Raw genomic sequence first — 17892 nt, forward strand, 5'->3', positions numbered from 1 at the left:
GAAGTGCTGGTGCTAGTTTATAAATCACTCAATAATCACAGGGCCAAATTATATTTCTGCAGGGCCCTGATCTTTAAGAATCAATCACCTGGTAGAACCAAAGTCAGAACCAAACAGGCTGAAGCAGCTTTTAGCTGCTGCACACAGATGGAACCAACTTTCTGCTGTGGAAGTTGGGGCGCTTAATAATACTATCAAAAGTGAAAGCATACATTTTCAGTCAAGACGAGGTTTTCAGATTGAGGAAACTAGAATCGGTCTCCTATTGCAGTAAACCGAGGATTTCTTAAGGGATTCTGGTACTCGGAAACACTACCACTTTCATCCACAGGAAAGGCAAAAATTGACACGAAAAGAAAGTTCCTTGTAGTAGCTTTAATTAATATTTGGTTTTTAATGTCGATTTATGGATGATGTAGTTTCTATACCTTTTTTTTTTTACATTAAAAATGGATGATGATCATTTTGAGTGCTCCCCCTTGCGTCTTCCATGTGGCCCTTGATTTAGGAAAAAAGCGGCAACAACAACTTAGACAAAGGAAACGTGTTGTAGAATACTAGCAATACACCTGTAGTTTGTTCCAGTACTCTTTTAGTGACGCTTATTTTACCAATAGTAAATGCTAAACATGTTAAATGCATTTTATTTGCAGTGTTATAGTTTTGAGATGTTTAAACAAACCCAAAAAAATGATGGAAACATTTGTGTGACTTTGTCCATTTTTTTTTATATAAAAGTGCAACATTTTCAATGTTTTTGAAAAAAGATTTTTAAGTAATACAAAACGTACTCAGATTAGATTGCATTTATTTAATAGTGTAATTCTATTGAGGTCCCGGCTAAATTTCAAAGTAATCTGACCCAACCCCACTGGTAAACCAGTGCACTCATGTATGCACTATAGCCTTCTTAATATATTCATGAACGTGCTACATGATGTTGCTGTGGTGTTCACTTTGACACAACATGTTATGCATTTTAAACCCCTACCAGTTCAGGTTAGCTGAACTTTAAAAAAACAAACTTTCCAGCAGCAAAACAAGGATCTGTTGTTTTGGTCCACAGTTTTACCCGCCAGTAAGCGTTGTCATCTATCCTGCATTCTGAGTGACATTAAAGTTGCGGTCTTTTTAGAATCATGCTTGTGGGATTAAGTAGTTTTTTCTAATGTGTAGAATAAATGTATGATCTGGTGAAACTGTAAAGCTGATTCTGTTGTATTTTGTCTTTTTCAGCTGTCTAACGCTGATCAGGTTGCAGTCAGGATTTTTATTTTCGAATACAACATCAGAGAAAACAGTGCAGGCGAGCCTGTCACTAGACAAACAGCTAACTAAATGTCAAAGGAAGAATTGTGCTCCTCCAGTTACAGTTTCCAGTATTGATGTGTCAGGACAGTTCACCGAGCAGGAAGAGGAGGTTCAGGGTTTACTGGGGGAGCGGGAGCTGAACACTCCTGAAGCCTCCAGCATGGTCTTTCTTCGAGCTGTCTCCTTGGCCACATTGTGGTTGAGTCGTCTCAGACGTTCCTTGGGAAAGAATGTTTAGGTTATGTGGTTTTTCATACATTATTTATCTGTTTTTAAACTTTAAATATTGAGGGGTGATAGTAGTAGTCATATCAGTAGTTTTAAACACAGGAAAACCTGTTAAAAAAAGACAATATACTCCTTTCCAATTGCCAGTAGACAAGTATGCATTTCTGATTGTTTTTTCTATTTTGTCACATTAGACATCACAGATGTGCTGGAAAGCAGGGTTCATAAACAGAAGGAAGCAGCATGGAGGCCAGTGAAATTGTTACAGTGCTTTCTTATTCTTTGTATCTGTTACTTATTCAGCTTTTTTTTTTTTAACTTGGTGCCGACTGATTTGGAACAATGTTCAGGCGCTGCTTGGATGGAGATAGACAATTTGTGGCTGAGATGACAAAGAGCCACAAGTTGCACCAGAAAAGGGGAAAAAAATTGCGTTTGTGGGTGTCATTTTTCCATCACTGCCGATTGGAGCTGGGACCAATAAATACCCATGTACTACTGCACAGTTACTTGTCCAGGGAATGAATACCAATTGTAACCTTCCCCACTCCCCACTAGAAAAAGCCAGATATAAGAAGGTGATTTTTGTGTGGGTGGTAGTGGTAGTAATGGTAATAGTATTACAATACTAGTACTACTTTAGAATGTGTAGTGGTATGTCAGTGGTGGTAATAATATCAATAGCAGTAATATTTGTAATAATAGCATGTTATAGTAGTTGCAGTTGTAGTACTACTACAACTAATACTTTCAAGTATTATTTGTAGTACTAATAGTGAGAAAGGTATCAGTAGTAATACAAGTTGAAGTTGCTAAAAAGCCTTGTAGAGCGGATGGGAACTGAAGAGTTTGTTATAATTCTCTGTTGGTTTTTTTCATTGGGAGTGACACCTTCTGTATTACAATGTCATGGTAAAAAATATTGATTAATGCGGCTTTAAAAGTCCCAAACCAAAGGCTTGCCACTGACCTGAGCATTCTGCAGGATGTTGTTTACTAGCACAACTCTACGTCTTGCATTCAGCAGCTTCTTAACATAAGGGTCCAGGTCTAGAGCCACCTTCTGATGTTCATTTATCCGGCACAACTCTGCAAAGCATGTACATTTAGAGACACACATGACCAATCCAATGGTAAGCAAACAAGTTATTTAATGCACTTCATAAATGTATCTTCAAAACACTATTATTATATATATACACACACACACATACACTAGTTATTAGAAAAATATCACGTTAACAGAGAGCATAAACAATAAATTACCTGTGGCCAGATTGTCTATGTGTTCTCTTAATTCTACCTGGCTTTCTCTGTGAAGAAGAAAATAATCTAATTAATCCAGAGGAAGGACAGATGATACAAAGAATCACACACACACCCACATTATATCGGTTCAAGTGTAGAACTGTTGTGCAGGTTCACGTTTTTTCATCATTTTGTAAACACAACAACAGACAATCCATCAAAATGACCTCACCACACACAGAAAACATAATGGGAAATGTGACACATCAAAAAAAAAAGACTTATGATATTTTACGGGAGCGTTGACTAATATATGTATAGAAAGTAACGTTAACAGCTCTATTATGATACAATGATAAACAGCACCGGGTCGGAAAAATTCTGAAAAAAGTCACGAGACAGTCAAGGATGTCAGCGGGGGAATGGGATCCACGCGGCGATTCAATAACGTTAATGAGGATTGGACAAGGATCTACCTGACTGAGTGCACGTGCAGGTCGAGCTGCTGAACAGCCGGTCTCAGGAGGTCGAGCAACCCCTCGGCTATAACATCTTTGCCGGAGGAAGTCACTGCCACAGCTGCTGTCGCCATTTTAGTAAACCAACCATCAACACTGACAGCCAGACCGGAAGCTACATTACGTCACAGTGACGTTGCAGACTCTCTCTCCATTTTCTTCCCAGTGGTCAGTAAATTAAGCTAGCAGCACCATTTTAGGGAGGACTCGTTGTACAAAACCCTGTTTCCAGGATTTTGTGATACGACTTAGAACTATCTGAACTCCGCCATTGTCTGCTCATTTCTTACAGCCCTTAGCTAGGAAGGTAGCATCGTATATGTTGTATTTTAAAACGGGACTGTAAGGGCACCGCACACGGCCACACCGTGCCGGTAACGTTACCTAGCTAGCTGCTAAAGCTAACCCTAGCTGGCCGCAAAGGCTTTTCTCGTCCGACGCATCATTCACTGTAAGTAAAAAAAAAAAAAAAAAAAAAAAATGCTGGAAATGACTACTCTGTGTAATTATGCTTCTTAAATGCATCTAAATTAAACAAATTGGGCTGCTGATGTAACGTTTGTGCCTATAGGAAGTCACCGTCCGCCTAGCTAACTTGACTTGTTTTTGTTAGCCAATTTAGGCTAGTTTCTAGGGTCCCAAGAATAAGTGCCGATGGAGAGGGTACTCTGTATTCTTGACTCTTAAATCGAGGTGTCGCACTTCCTCGTAATAGCCAGCAATATACCTGGCAGATTCAATCGTGTGTGTGTGTCTCTTGAGCATCGGTACATTCAGTCCAACAACCACAGAGCGCTTTGCCAAATACAAGTGTTTCGTTTTAGACTGTAAGGATCCAGTAGAAGTGGCACCAAAGTCACTCTGTGTGTGGGGGGGGGAATCAAACGTGCATGCTCATCACTTTATGGCACTTTTGTCGATCTGTGATGACCATGCAGCTGTTGGAACATTGCACAGGGGCCACCATCTTGTGATTAGGTTCACGTTAGTTGTTTGGTGATAGTTTTGGTTGATTGATGGAGTTGGTTAATGCAACCAGACAAAATAAATAAAGGCGCTTATTAGAAATGTCCCATATGAACCAGACGGGGACATTTTTAAGGATATCAAGCTGGCATTGGGGCTGTGTATAATTCTTGACCGGGAAGGAAATTAACTAGTTTACTCCAAAGGGAATTAATGCAGTTTAATCACCCAGGCATAGAGAAATAACCATGCCATTCAGGATTTGATTTGTAATTCTATTTATAGGTGTTCAGTAATTATCAGCAATTGTGCTTACAACATGGAGCCATGGCTCAATATTGTTTCGTGAATTCCTTATTGAATCTAATCGACTTTTGCCTCCAACATTTGTAACTATTTAAAGATATAAATAACTTAACCTCAAAGATCCAAATCTTTTGTTGTTGCATTTGTTGTCTAAGAAAAAAAAACAGCTCCGAGTGTCACGCTACTTGAAACTTAGATGAGCTGAAGAACATATGGAATGCAACATGTGTCCCACTAACTTTAGCTAAATGAACATAGTTTAGCTACTTTACAATAAGTTGATGGGCTTAAATCATTAAAGATTTATTTAAATTTAGCTGCGAGACTCTTGAAGTGATCCAGTCAGCTGGCCATTTCTCCAGAGACAGCAAATCACTGTTTTTTTTGTACTATAAATACATTTAGTCCATCAGATCCTAGTACTCAAGAGTGATGTCGTCCCCCCCACAGATAATCTTTGACAGAGCACAAACACAACACATAAAGCTAGGTTTAAATCTGGATGTTTTGCAAACCAATCCTGTTAGCGCATTAGTTTAAAGCTCATAAGAAATAATACCAACAATTAACACAACTTGGTGTCATACAAATATGCAAGGTGATGTCAAAGGCCCTTTCTGATAAGCACATGGTATAGCAGTCTAAATCTTGCGTACGTCCCTTCTTATGAATACCAGTTGACCTTGTTATTCCTTTTTTTTTTTCTGTCCAGTCTGTTTCCAGGAGCCTGCCAGCGATCTGCCAAAATGAGCGCACCCTCCTCCCAAAAAGTTGTGCTGAAAAGTACCACCAAAGTGTCCCTAAACGAGCGGTGAGGCGCCACGCACCCTGTCAGAAGTTAGACACCAGATGCAAGGGCCACCCTTGGCTTGTGAAGGTTCTAGGGCTCCCTACGGAAGGCTACTGTTGGGGGACGGGATCCGACATGGATGCTCTTCTGACTGTCCCCAGTGTGTGCATTGCTCACTCAACTTTGTTGGGTCCATCAATATTTTTGAATGCACCTGCAGAGTTAAATGTGATTGTAACATGGAGCAGAAGGGCCTGGCCCGGGCCAGATATCTTGTGTGAGCAGTGCACACATGTAGACAAGGGGAGAGGGTAGTGGTCGTCCTGGGTAAGCCTTGGTAAACCTATGCTGGACTAGACCACTGTCCTACAAATGCCCTGGCACTCCTGCTCTCTGTTACTTAAACAGCACAGTATACATCAAGTATACACCTATAAAGGGGAGAGGAAACTAAACTAAACCAGGAAGATGGGGCACCTCATAATCCTTTCTGCCTCTTTCAAACCAGTGAAAGTGAAGCACATGCTCCTTTTTTATCCTCCTGTTCTGTCATTCTTTCTCTTCTCAAAGTCTATAAAAGACCAGAAACTCAGTCCTAGCTTGGACGTGACAAAGAGCTCCCCTTGCCCCTCATCTCTCCATCCCTTCTGAGTCTCTCCGTGGTTTGACCACAAGTCACGGTCCATGCTGTAAGTGGCTGGGTGGATAGGCACTCCTCACGTCCTGGGCCTCTGCTGCTGCAGCATGATGACATCCCAGCCAGTCAGCCAGAGGCCTGTAAGTGGCAAATTGCGCTCCTCTTCTGTCACCTTCCCTCTGCTTCTGTCTCTCAGTCCTTCTTTGCAATGTGAGTTTTTCTCTCTTAGTTTGCCTTCCTTCTTGTGCTTGTTTGAAAACGCATGCTAAATTCAAGTATAAATCAGTCTGGATGGTCATGTCATTGAGAGAGAAAGTGAGTGCCAACAAGTGGAACAAAAGTCTTGCATAACCAAAGAGCCACAGTGTGTGCGGCTTCATCCATTCTATGAGAAATTTACTTGATGTGGAACCCTGCTTCCTCCTCCTCTGTACATCCCCTGTCCCCCTCTTTTACTTCCTCCCTCTTTTTCCCCCCCAACTCCAAAGCTTCACTAACATGCTGAAGAACAAACAGCCCGCTGCGGTAAGCATTCGAGCCACCATGCAACAGCAGCATTTGGCCAGTGCCCGCAATCGTCGGCTGGCACAGCAAATGGAGAACCGGCCCTCGGTGCAAGCGGCTCTGAACCACAAGCAGGTGAGGTCAAAAAATCAGAAAAGCTCAATTTCAGTGGGTATTTCATACCACCCAGAGCCATGTTTTAAACTGTATACTGACATGCACAGATACTACATTTGTGTAAAGAGTTACTCGTTTGTCTAAGAAAATAATTGCCAGTAATGTTGAGATTAGGGGATGAAAATTTGGTTCCATCTGGATACGCAACCCTCTGAGGTAAGAAAAAAAAAAAAAAAAAAAAAAAAGAAGGTGATTACTTGGTGAACTGTAGCTATTTCAACCTTGTGAAATGCAAAACAAAATGCTTTACCCCATGTCTGGATGGTTCATAGTGTCACCACTTGAAGAAACATCCCCACAACTCTGCATGAAAACTGATAAAGGATTATTTTACATCAGGTAGTTACGGATTAGAAAAATTGAGAAATTGACTTGGTGAAACTTGGATTTAATTGGACAATTCAGGCTAACACCATTTATTTTATTTTATTTGCAATAATTCTAATATATATCACCTTGTACATGGTCACATAGTTTATTAATGTAACTCAAAAGCATTTGCCCTGATATGTGTTCCAAGGACAAAACATGAGACACTACTTTTGGATAAGAGGCTATGATGAGTCCTGGTTACAGGACGTCTCTTTCAAAAAGCAGAATATCTAATTCTAACCAACCAGTCTGATGTGTAGAGGTCCGTACGTGGGTAATGGCTCTGCACTCTGACACGGCACTTCTCACAGGATGCAGATTTAGCAACGTATCACTCCTTCATGAATCTGTCTAACGTTTGATTCCGGGATCAGTTGTAGTTGAGTAATGTATGTAAACATTAGCCACAGAATAATGGAGGCATAACCTTCTAAACGAGCCACAACTAACCATGCCCATGTGTCTTAGGTGCTCTCCGGTACATAAACAGATGGCACTCAACTACACGTGGTAGTCAGCTGTTGGGCTGGCGTTTATGGAAAGCAGATCAGAAAAGTGACGCTGCTTTCTCGCTGTGTTTCCATTTTTTATTGGGTCAAACAAACCAATCTATGCAACTGTCCACTTTATTTTTCTTTATGTCAAGCTACTGTTGATTGAACATGGCCTTGATTGAGTGCCTGTAACCACCACCTGCAGTATGACTTTTCCTCAGAATTGCCCACCTTGTTTGTCTGATTTGGTTTTGTCATAATTGCATCTGTGAATAACTCGTCAGAGCCTAAAGCAGCGCCTGGGGAAGGGCAACATCCAGGCCAGGCTGGGACGGCCTATTGGGACTCTGATGCGTGGAGGAGTTGCTGGAGGCAGAGGGGGAATGCGAGGGATGACCAGAGGCGGCCTCCGAGGACGAGCCAGAGGAGGAGTAATGAGGGGAGCGCTGTCCCTGAGAGGTGTTCATCCACAACCTTTCACAGTATCTGAACTATGAATATGGCTCTGCTCCAATTCATTGTGTTTACTGTTTTCCTGGGTTTGCATGTAGTGACGATATTTTTGTTTTGCACAGGGAAGCGCGTGTCTTTAACAGGTGGCCCCATGCGAGGTCGTGGCACTGCTGGTCGTCTGGCAATGCGTAGAGGAGGCCGCCAGCGTGGAGGAGTTCCTGGCAGAGGAGGAGCTCTGTCCAGAGGAGCAGCACGGGGAGGAGTAGCCAGAGGTCCGAGGATGACTATGTTTTACTTTCGCTTGATTAAATGGGGAAAAATTGTACTTTCAACTTGAACAGAATTATCTTAAATAGACGTTGAATTTAAGTGTTGACTCTTGATCAGTGCTAGTCACTCACTATTGCTGTGTGCGTTGGTGGACAGGCCGTGGTGGACTTCGTGGGCGTGGTGGTTTTGCCGGTCGTGGTGGGCGTGGCCGCGGACGAGGCCGAGGTGTTGGCCGTCAAGCTGTGACCCGTGAACAACTAGACAACCAGCTGGACGCCTACATGTCAAAGACCAAAGGTCATCTGGATGCTGAGCTGGACGCATACATGGCCCAGGCAGACCCAGACAGTATGGAGTGACGCTGAAGGACTCTGAAGCAGACACATGTAGAGTCACTGCAGAACTGTACAGCTGAACTCACACATGCATTGTAGTTATTCACCAGATTAATGGTCTCAGAATTGATCATGTTTGTAATTTAGATGAGTGGTGACTGTCCAGGACTCTTAGCTTTGGAACATCAAGAAATCAAGGTTTCCCTTGATTGTGCTTCGACCACTTCTCAATTCTGCATCAACCTGCTCCTTCAAACCCCTTTTTAAATCTGGAATAAATGTGTGTAGGGACCTTTTTAAACATTAACAAACTCTGCTGTCTGTAGCCATCATTTTTTTTATAATTATTATTCTTTTTGAAACGTATGACCTGAAAAACACATTAAATGTTTGGGACAGATATCTATAATGGTCAATGATCTAGGTGATGTCGTGTTTAACTTCTGTTGAAACCAATTTTGAATTACACTTGTTTGTTTTTTAACTTGTATTTTACATGTGATTTTAGCACCAGTGTGCTCAGACCTTTGGGGATTCATTCATTGGCTTGTCACGGCAACATTTGCAATGCAAAACTTTTCTAAAATGTTAAAAGAATGTTAGCAAAGAGTTTCCATTTGCCATTGTTTTGTATTTAAAGATGTAGTACTTTGAAGTTTTTTGTTCCTCTGTATCTTCCCCCTGTCGGCATACTTCAGTGGACTGCTGACCTTCTTAACTTGTACCTGAGAGCATTTGTATGACATTATCCAAAGCAAGTGAAATAGGTTTTAATTAAAATGGAAAGGATTTCCCTAATTGTGTCAATTGAATGAATTAATGGCCTTGAGTAAAAATGAAGTTCAAATGTTGTGTATCAATTATTAAATTGGCCAGTAATGGCAAAGTCCAAAAACGTGCTCAAATTTGATCGTTCCCCAGTGTACCTGGGTAGACGACAGCTTTGATTTAGGGGGAAAATTAGATGTTCGATTAGAAGTTGTTCCGAAGCTTATTGACCCCTTAAAGTTGAGTGAGAGCCACGTATTATCAATCATCAGTTGCATGCGGCTACAAGGTCATGCACAAGGTGAATAAATGTGGAAGACTTCTGAATATATTTCTAGACAGCAGCAGGGTGAACAGACTGTGGCTGTGGTGGGTTTGTTGTATATATATATATATATTTATTTTGGGCTCACCAATATCAGTGATGCTTAGTAGGTGGGTACCAATGATGTTCTGGTTATAATCATCTCATGTCAGTTATGTAATGTTTCAGTCCGAATGCTTTCTATTGCTCATCTGTAAAAGATAACAAGAACATGGCAGAGGAATTGTGCTTTCTAAAGTTTCCATAAGAAATGCAACAGTTCCGGAGCTTTCTTCACCAGGATGGAGATGTGTGAGGACCTAGTCAGCTTCTTAAAAATCCTCACTTCACAGGCTGGGATGTTGTTTTTGATGTGCTGGAGAACTGGATTCTCAAAGCACTTCATCAGAATGGGGGTGAGTGCCTCAGGGAGGTAGTCATTTAGACTGGACACTGCAGACTTTTAAGGTACAGGAACAATGGTGGCTGTCTTGGAGCAGGTGGGATCACTCTTGTGACAGTGATATGTTGAAAATGTCAGTGATGACATCAGTTAGCTGGTTGTTACATGTTCTTAGTTCACAACCAGGGATGTTATCAGGATGTTATGTGGATAAGGGCTGAAGAGTGATCTGTGTTTTTTTCCCTTCTGTATTTCAATCATTGTAGGAAAACAATTCCAGTAATTCACAAGCAAAAGAAAAAAAAAAAGATTTGATATAGCCCAAAATCACAAATTTGCATCGGAGGGCTTTACAATCTGTACACATACAACATCATCTGTCCTTAGACCCTCACATCTGAACAGGAAGAACTCCCCCAAAAAACCTTTGACAGGGAGAAAAAAGGAATTAACCTATGGGAGAGTGACAGAAATGGAATAGATGTGTACAGTAGTTGTGTACAGAATGAACAACATATGAACAACATAACAGAGTTACAACACATTAAATGTATATGACATAAATGATTCATATAATAAGAGTAGTATGCAGAATAACGATAGAAAAAATTAAGACTACTGATAACAGCAGCAATAGATATAGTAGAACAATTATAATGATAAGAGCAGTAATGGCATAGGGAATAGTAATGTGACTAATAAAAAAAACAATAATCTGTACAGTGTAAGTGATATATCCGCTTTATATACTCGATATAAAAAATCACGTGACTTCAGGGTTCCCGACCCCCGTTTGGGAATTTGTGTAAGCAAAGTAAGCAAACATGACCTCTCCCTCTGCTGTGATCTTTAAAGACTGAGGACAGTGGGAATAGTCCAAGAGCAAAATCAGCCACTGTTCCTTTAACTTCCAAGCTCACCTGGATTTGTCCTCACTGTTAAGCAGCAGACAGCTGGGACTGTGTTTGGTTGATTCTCATGGAGGCGTGGGTTTGGATTGCTTAAACACTTTATTTAGTTACAACTGTTAGGACAGTGACATGTATCTGTTAAGAGAATATCTGCTGATCAAGGGATGAACGCGTCATCTGTCTTACTACTACTAAACAAAAAAAAACACACTTTGTTCCTTGATTTTGAAAATAAGTACAGTTTATTATTATAATAATTATTGTTATTATCATTTCTATTATTATAAATATTATTAGTATAAGTATTATTGAATACCAAAGAGAGAGGAAATTCAAGATTGCTACACAAAAACTTTGATGATTACTGCCTGGATTACTAGCTTGGCAAAGCTGACCCCTGGGAGCCAAAAAATGTCTCTAGTTTACTGTTTTGCTGTTTGTTTGTTTGTTTGTGGCAATTCGATTAATTTGAACTTTGTTCAGGAATATTCATCACGGCAGATCATTTCCCCTAAGGGCTCCAAATGGAATATGCCAAGTAAAGTAGAGAGCACAGACTGCAGACCTCAGATTACCTTTCATTTTGAAATCATGCTGGAATTAGTATTTAGAATAGTCCTATTGGTTTAAAATGAGGCAACCAGAACGATGTTGATATTCAGCCTAACAAAACTTACGCTTTTAGGATTTCCGAGCTGCCCTGAACGCAGAAGCGGTTGTCGAAAAGCAGTTACAACTGACGTAACTCCTCCTATAAAAGGGTTTGCGTCACGTCGTATGAACCTCTTATCACCGTTCTCTGACTGGAGGCCACGCAGGAGAGCATGCAGGTAAAACACGGGTTTAACGAGTGGTTTACCGAACAGACTCTACACAAAGCTATGCGCGCGGCCACCGTTTATTATTACCTGTAGGATTATGTGATTTTTTTTAAATTTTATTTTGTCGTTTGTAACGTGACGTGCTCACATTTTGAGCACCACGTTGTAGCTCGTAACCAAACAGAGCTAGCTGGAAGTTAGCGGGACGCTATAGTAGCTGACGGTCTCCTTTTAATATAAACTTATATAGGCAGTATTAGGTGCATAGGTTTCGGATATCATATGTTATGAGTGTAACTATAAATGAACGTACACATAAGCGCCATTTGGGAATTTGCCAGAGACGCGAGGTCGCGCGGTGCCTGATGGGATGCCGCTCTGGTTCAGTGCCAAACGCCGGGTTTTTGGTTTTTTTTCTCTAACTTTACATGTCTCAATCTACAGGAAGCCTGCTGTTAAATTGAGCAGGATGGACAACAAGTTAAATACAGAAGTGTTGGAAATAAAATAAAAAAATAACATGCAATTAAAAAAAAGAGAGAATACCAGCAGGGCTATCTAAAGTTAAATTACAATAAGGAATGTATGAAAGGCCCACTGTCATCCCGACACCATTATCATTATGCACGTTCCAGTATAATAGTATTGAGTTTATTGAAATTTCAAATGAGTTGAAACCGTTGACGATGCTGTTTAGTGTGGTCCAGATGTCTGGGTCCATCCCTGCTAGTCACTCTGTCCTATGCCATGGTGCAGACTTGTCAGTGGGATTGTCCTGTGCAGTGGCTGATCCCCGCACAACTGTGGCTATATAACATCAGGCTTTGCTTTCACATCTGCACTGTTGGTTGCTGAACCGTGACAATGAGGCCTGGCACACTCACACTCTATTATGTGGTTAAGCCATGCATGAATACCTTGAAAATTATATATAATGAAATTAGGTTGCAAGCTGCTTTACAGGCATATCAAGATGTTATCCACATTAAAATCCACCTCTTTCTGCAGGATATGACCTTATTGCTTCATGTGATGGGGGGGAGGGGAGTCATCCTACAGTTTGTGCTGCCCTTCTGGACATGAGGTAAGTCTTTTTTTTGTTCTATGGAAACTGTTGATTGTAGGGTTGTCACCATTCTCCAAATCGGTTTTGATTTGACACGGGAAATGCAACATTTTCCAATAACGGTGACTTAAGGAAAGCAGAAGGATTGTCGGTCATCTCTGACTCTGACAGTGGCTTTAATGTCTCCAGTTACATCTGCAGGCAACCAGTAAGCAACATTGTGCTATTTTACTTTCTTTCCTTTGGACACATGCATGTAATCAGGGTGGAGAGAAAAAACACTGGGATCACAATGCCTGCTATTGACTTTGAAAGCTCATTTTGCTTAATTGTTTTTGATTTGTAATCTGAATCATGACCCCTGTAGTTTATTGGGTTGAACAGTGTAAACGATGAAAACGCATTACATAAGCTGAAAATGCATATTGCAGTCATCCTTTGTTGGCACAGTATGAGCTCTGGTCCTGTCAGGTGGGCCGTAGAGCTCATACAGTGCATAGAGCAATTCATTCTCTTGCAACCCACTGCTGCTCACTCTGCAGCAGTGTTACTTATGGGAACTGACAGCTGTTTATTCTTTAATTTTTTAAAAGTTCATGTTCATAAATGGCAGTGAATGTAAACAGTGCCTTCTCTCTTCCAGGTGCTGAGGGCCTCAGGCCAGCTTGGTAAGTTGTGTTACAGAATAAATCTTCTTTACAAGTGTCATGATGATTGGCTTAATGTTCAACTGCTCTGAAGTGTGATTGATAGCTGCCTCTCTGAACAACACGCCTCCCTGCTAATTGATTATGTGGGTGGTTCTGGAACATATTTTCACCTTTGTTCTGCCTCCTGCAGGTATCCTCACTGCACTGGGCTTCTGCGCCGATGCAACATCATGTAAGTACAGAGAACGGGCGTGGTCACCCTCAACTCCAGAGTGGTTCAACAAACTAACACGTGGCAGTTAAAAATAGGCAGACTATAATACCAAGAGGAAAACATCTTGTCATAGAAATAACCGTGCTCAGAGTGTATCGGACAGTTGATGGACGAAGATAAACTATCACATAACCACAGAACTGTGTGGTTGTTAAAGACCAAAATAACTTGGAAGTTTAAGTTTATTCCTTTTTGCCTAATCTTTCCAATTAATATGAACATCTAATAAAATGATTTCAATGATAGTATTACACTCGAAGGGTTTTCAACCAGAACAGACTACTTAATCTGGGGTTTATAAGCATGTCTGATGGGCATGGGAAGTCTGAATTTTATTCATATAGATGTTCCACTTGTACACGATTAGGAATAGAGCTTTAAATATTTAAATGTCCACCTTATAACCCACTTGGTTTAGCCTGAGAGACGCCGCTTTAACTAACCAGATGTCGAGACGAGGATGTTAAACTCTGATTTTGTTTAACTTAAAGTTGTCTTTTGTTTTTAGTCCGTTGTGATGGGACGAGACTGAGACTCATGAACTTGTGAAAGCAGTAAGTGTATTTATTTCTGTTAACGCTGTCTGGCCAATGATTAGATGTACATAATCACAGCACTCGGTATCTGCAGCCAGTTGGTTCATCCGCTGGTTTGTTCAAAAGTCAGTGCTAGAGTAACTCAACGTCTGGCATTGTTGGTCTCCATGCTGGCTGTGTTTGGAGTCCTGGTATTCTTGTTGAAACACACTACTTGTAAAACAATGTCTGTACTTATTCTTAGCATACAGAACTGCTAAATAGAACACCATTAAGCAGTGACTACAATTATGTGAATGTATGCACAGATCCAGTCTTCCCATGCTGATTCCTTTACCTAAACTGGGGTGACACAAAGTATCATATGATGCATTGCTATTAGTCCTGTCAACAACCTGCACTTCATATGTATGGTGTTGGGAGGCTGTAATGAGTGATTTCCTCTAAAGGGAAAATAAATGCAGCCTACAAGAAACGCATGTTTAACTATCAAGGGTGTTTTATTTTTTTATAACATGTTTGCACAACGACATGTAGTTTGCAGTCCTGTTTAGTTGGACAACAAAAAATGATGTGGCGCCTGTAAAATGAATTGCCAGCAATATATTTCTAGGAAGGCTACTGCCTGGTTTTGCCATCCTACATCATCAAAAATCCACCCTTTTCTCACTCTGTCCTGTCTTACTTATTCCAGATTTCTGCTGCAGCAAAGATGCCTCTTTATCCCAGACCTCAGCAGGGCTTCAGCAGCCAAGGTGAGTGTTGAGCTGAAAGTTGATGTGGTAAGCTGAGGCCTATCCCGACAGCTCCTTCACCATAGGGTCATGTCGTTGGAAATGCCTCAAACAGTAAATCTGTAGTTTCGCTTTACCCACATGTTCCCTGCCATGAGCACAGTGAGATATTACTGCAGAACACATGCAAACCTGCTGTTTGACCAACGGTAATATTAATGAAGAACCCTGACTGTTCTGATAGAGAATAATCAGGCTAAATGGAAAAATACTAAGACATTCAAAGTGTTTGAAGTGACAGAAGGTTGTTCTTGATGAACTGATCCTGATTTGTTGGGATTCTTAATTTAAATTTGTTTTGTATATTTAGGAAGGGACAGTATATTAACACACGCAATCATGTATTTTATATGAGTAAAATATCTGCCAACTTGATTTGTTTTCCCAAATTACATTTGTGTATGATTTTATTACATTCTGTGATAAATTACCTTTGATAACTTGGTAATTGGAACCATCTGATTAACTGTAAGGATTTCTTTAAATCAAGAAAGACAGCCACTACCACACCCTGCATGCAATTCAGCCTCAATATTTTCCAGATAAAAACTTCCGTTGGTAGAGAATACAATAAGGTGGTAGCATTCAAATGTGATGTCTGTTCAGAGATCCCGTAGTGACCATGTGATCACCTGATTTGAACACTGGTGTATTATTGCAGTTTTCCAAGCACTTTGAAACACTCCTTCCTTAATTGACCAGTTAAAATTGTTGAATTGGTAGGGAATGAGCCGCTCACAATCCTGTAACCAGAATGAAAGATTTTTAAATTTTCTCATAAATTACCATTTCCTAGGAGCCAGTTATCCTAGTCCTTCAATAACCTGTTAAAGGTTATTGGAGGACTACTTGGTTCAGCCTGAGAGACGCAGCTTTAGCTAACCAGATATCAAGACAAGGATGTTAAACTCTATGGGTTTTTGGTATGCTGATTTTGTTCTTAAACTTAAAGTTGTCTTTTTGTTTTTAGTCCACTGTGATGGGAGGAGACTGAGACTCATGAACTTGTGAAAGCAGTAAGTGTATTGTTTATTTCTGTTAACGCTGTCTGGCCAATGATTAGATGTACATAATCACAGCACTCGGTATCTGCAGCCAGTTGGTTCATCCGCTGGTTTGTTCAAAAGTCAGTGCTAGAGTAACTCAACGTCTGGCATTGTTGGTCTCCATGCTGGCTGTGTTTGGAGTCCTGGTATTTTTGTTGAAACACAACATTTTAAAATGCAGTATTTGTATAAAATGTTCCACAAGCATTTCCAGGTGACTTTAGTAGTGAGCAAGGTGAAAAAAGTAATCTCTTCCTCATGCTTCAGTTTTTAACAGAGCTGTAAAAGCTGTGCTGTGATTGGCTGTCCCAACAATTAGAATGAAGGCTCACAGGATAGAATTGGAGATGACTGAAGTTGTCTTGACGGTCTGAACAGCTACTGACACACTGCAGAGTATCATCCTCTGATCAGGCTCTCCTGCTCTGAGGTCAGTCATTGTTTAATGCAGCAAAAGTCACCCCGAACGCAGAGTTCTCAATTCTGTCTACCGAACGAGGAAGAGATTTCTTACTATATCTCGCATGACTTTAATTTTCTGAGAATTCTACTCGTCAGAATATATCAATGACTGTCACGCTTGATCAGTGTGTCCACATGGCTGACAGGATGAATGAAGTAGAGCACAATACTGCATGTGCTGTTGTTCAACACATTCCTCATTTAGGTCCTCTTTGTTGTTCCTCCAGGTTTCTGCTGCAGCAAAGCATAGCCTCTTCCCAGACTCCAGAAGGATCCAGCAACTGAGGTGAGTGAAGTTGCTAGAGGAGATTGATCATTTGTTGGTAACCAGTGACAACCGAGGTCTATCCCGACATACCTTTTTACTGTAGGGCCTGTCGTTGGAAATGCCTCGAATATTAAATCTGTGGTTTCGCTTTACCCACATGTTCACTACCATGAGCTATGTGGGATATTACTGCAGAACACATTTTGAATTTATGCAGAAAAAGTCCTTGAAACAATCTCTTCATGTTCTGTACATTGCAAACGGGGGCATTTTTTGGGGAAACAATAAATAATGAATTGATAAATAAAGGGAATTTGGATGAAATGCACTTAATCAATTTAACTTGTTTTCAGAATCCTGGCGACGTGGAACAATGTGTCTGCAGCCTCTCACTGTGAGTAATGAGTAATGTGCTTTCAGTGTTTGGTCATATACCAAGGCTTTCAGGACTCACCATTCCTGACTTGCTGTGGAATTGACCAGAAAATAAAACCCATCCCACTGGGCTTCTACAGCATCCTGCTGAGTTGACCTGTTGGGAACATGAGCTGCGTGTAAACATGTTTGGTTGTCTGTAATGTCAAACTGATGAATTGGTATCATGACTGTAGCACTGGGGAAATGACTACTGCTACTGCTGAACCTAACAGCTGAACAGTTTCTCTCTTTCTTTTCAGGTTGGTCCTGAGCCATGGTGACAGAGCACAGCTGTCAGCACTCTGATCAGCTGTCACTCTTTGGAATAGAACAAACTCTCCTAAGCTACTTAATAATGCAGCTGTGTGTTCACTGAAGCAGATTTTTACCTTGTCCTTTGTCTACTGTGTACTCGATGACAAATAAAATATCAAATACTCCATAACTCACTTGTCTATAATGGTCTATGAAAAAATTGAAAATTGTATCCATACAGGTAATGGGGCTGATTTTTAAAAAGTAACAGCTTGGTTAGTCATAACTTGGCTGCCCCAGAGCTGGTT

The 17892-nt window shown here is 40.7% G+C and overlaps 2 protein-coding genes, 1 long non-coding RNA gene and 5 other non-coding genes across 9 annotated transcripts; 7 read left to right on the top strand and 1 right to left on the bottom strand.

Annotated features, from left to right (window-relative positions):
* Positions 1-368: 368 nt before the first annotated feature.
* On the bottom strand, positions 369-3379 carry snapin (SNAP associated protein). Its single transcript, XM_054606118.1, has 4 exons — positions 3264-3379; positions 2806-2852; positions 2510-2628; positions 369-1530 (listed from the first exon to the last, which is right to left on the bottom strand). Exons 1-4 carry the CDS (start codon positions 3377-3379, stop codon positions 1423-1425), a joined length of 390 nt encoding a protein of 129 aa, XP_054462093.1. The 3' UTR covers positions 369-1422.
* Positions 3380-3383: 4 nt separating this feature from the next.
* On the top strand, positions 3384-9407 carry chtopa (chromatin target of PRMT1a). 2 transcript variants are annotated; one of them, XM_054606117.1, is made up of 6 exons: positions 3384-3473; positions 5290-5388; positions 6493-6643; positions 7836-8010; positions 8127-8276; positions 8431-9407. In XM_054606117.1, the coding sequence occupies exons 2-6, from the start codon at positions 5324-5326 to the stop codon at positions 8631-8633; spliced, it is 744 nt and encodes a 247-aa protein (XP_054462092.1). In that variant the 5' UTR covers positions 3384-3473; positions 5290-5323; the 3' UTR covers positions 8634-9407. The 2 variants fall into 2 exon arrangements, with proteins under 2 accessions (XP_054462092.1, XP_054462091.1); XM_054606116.1 differs by having other exon boundaries at positions 3451-3756.
* A 2355-nt stretch (positions 9408-11762) lies between these two features.
* LOC129097258 (uncharacterized) lies at positions 11763-17768 on the top strand. Its single transcript, XR_008531509.1, has 10 exons — positions 11763-11825; positions 12825-12900; positions 13526-13550; positions 13723-13764; positions 14315-14360; positions 15037-15097; positions 16107-16152; positions 16872-16930; positions 17266-17306; positions 17590-17768. It is a non-coding gene; the product is annotated as an uncharacterized LOC129097258 (long non-coding RNA).
* LOC129097811 (small nucleolar RNA Z40) lies at positions 13584-13653 on the top strand. Its single transcript, XR_008531539.1, has one exon. It is a non-coding gene; the product is annotated as a small nucleolar RNA Z40 (small nucleolar RNA).
* On the top strand, positions 14419-14553 carry LOC129097814 (small nucleolar RNA SNORA8). The gene has a single exon (XR_008531543.1). It is a non-coding gene; the product is annotated as a small nucleolar RNA SNORA8 (small nucleolar RNA).
* LOC129097823 (small nucleolar RNA SNORA18) lies at positions 15129-15262 on the top strand. Its single transcript, XR_008531551.1, has one exon. It is a non-coding gene; the product is annotated as a small nucleolar RNA SNORA18 (small nucleolar RNA).
* Positions 16214-16348, top strand: LOC129097813 (small nucleolar RNA SNORA8). Its single transcript, XR_008531541.1, has one exon. It is a non-coding gene; the product is annotated as a small nucleolar RNA SNORA8 (small nucleolar RNA).
* On the top strand, positions 16981-17114 carry LOC129097822 (small nucleolar RNA SNORA18). The gene has a single exon (XR_008531550.1). It is a non-coding gene; the product is annotated as a small nucleolar RNA SNORA18 (small nucleolar RNA).
* Positions 17769-17892: the final 124 nt, after the last annotated feature.

Source organism: Anoplopoma fimbria, chromosome 10 (genome assembly GCF_027596085.1).
Source record: "Anoplopoma fimbria isolate UVic2021 breed Golden Eagle Sablefish chromosome 10, Afim_UVic_2022, whole genome shotgun sequence".
NCBI lineage: Eukaryota > Metazoa > Chordata > Actinopteri > Perciformes > Anoplopomatidae > Anoplopoma > Anoplopoma fimbria.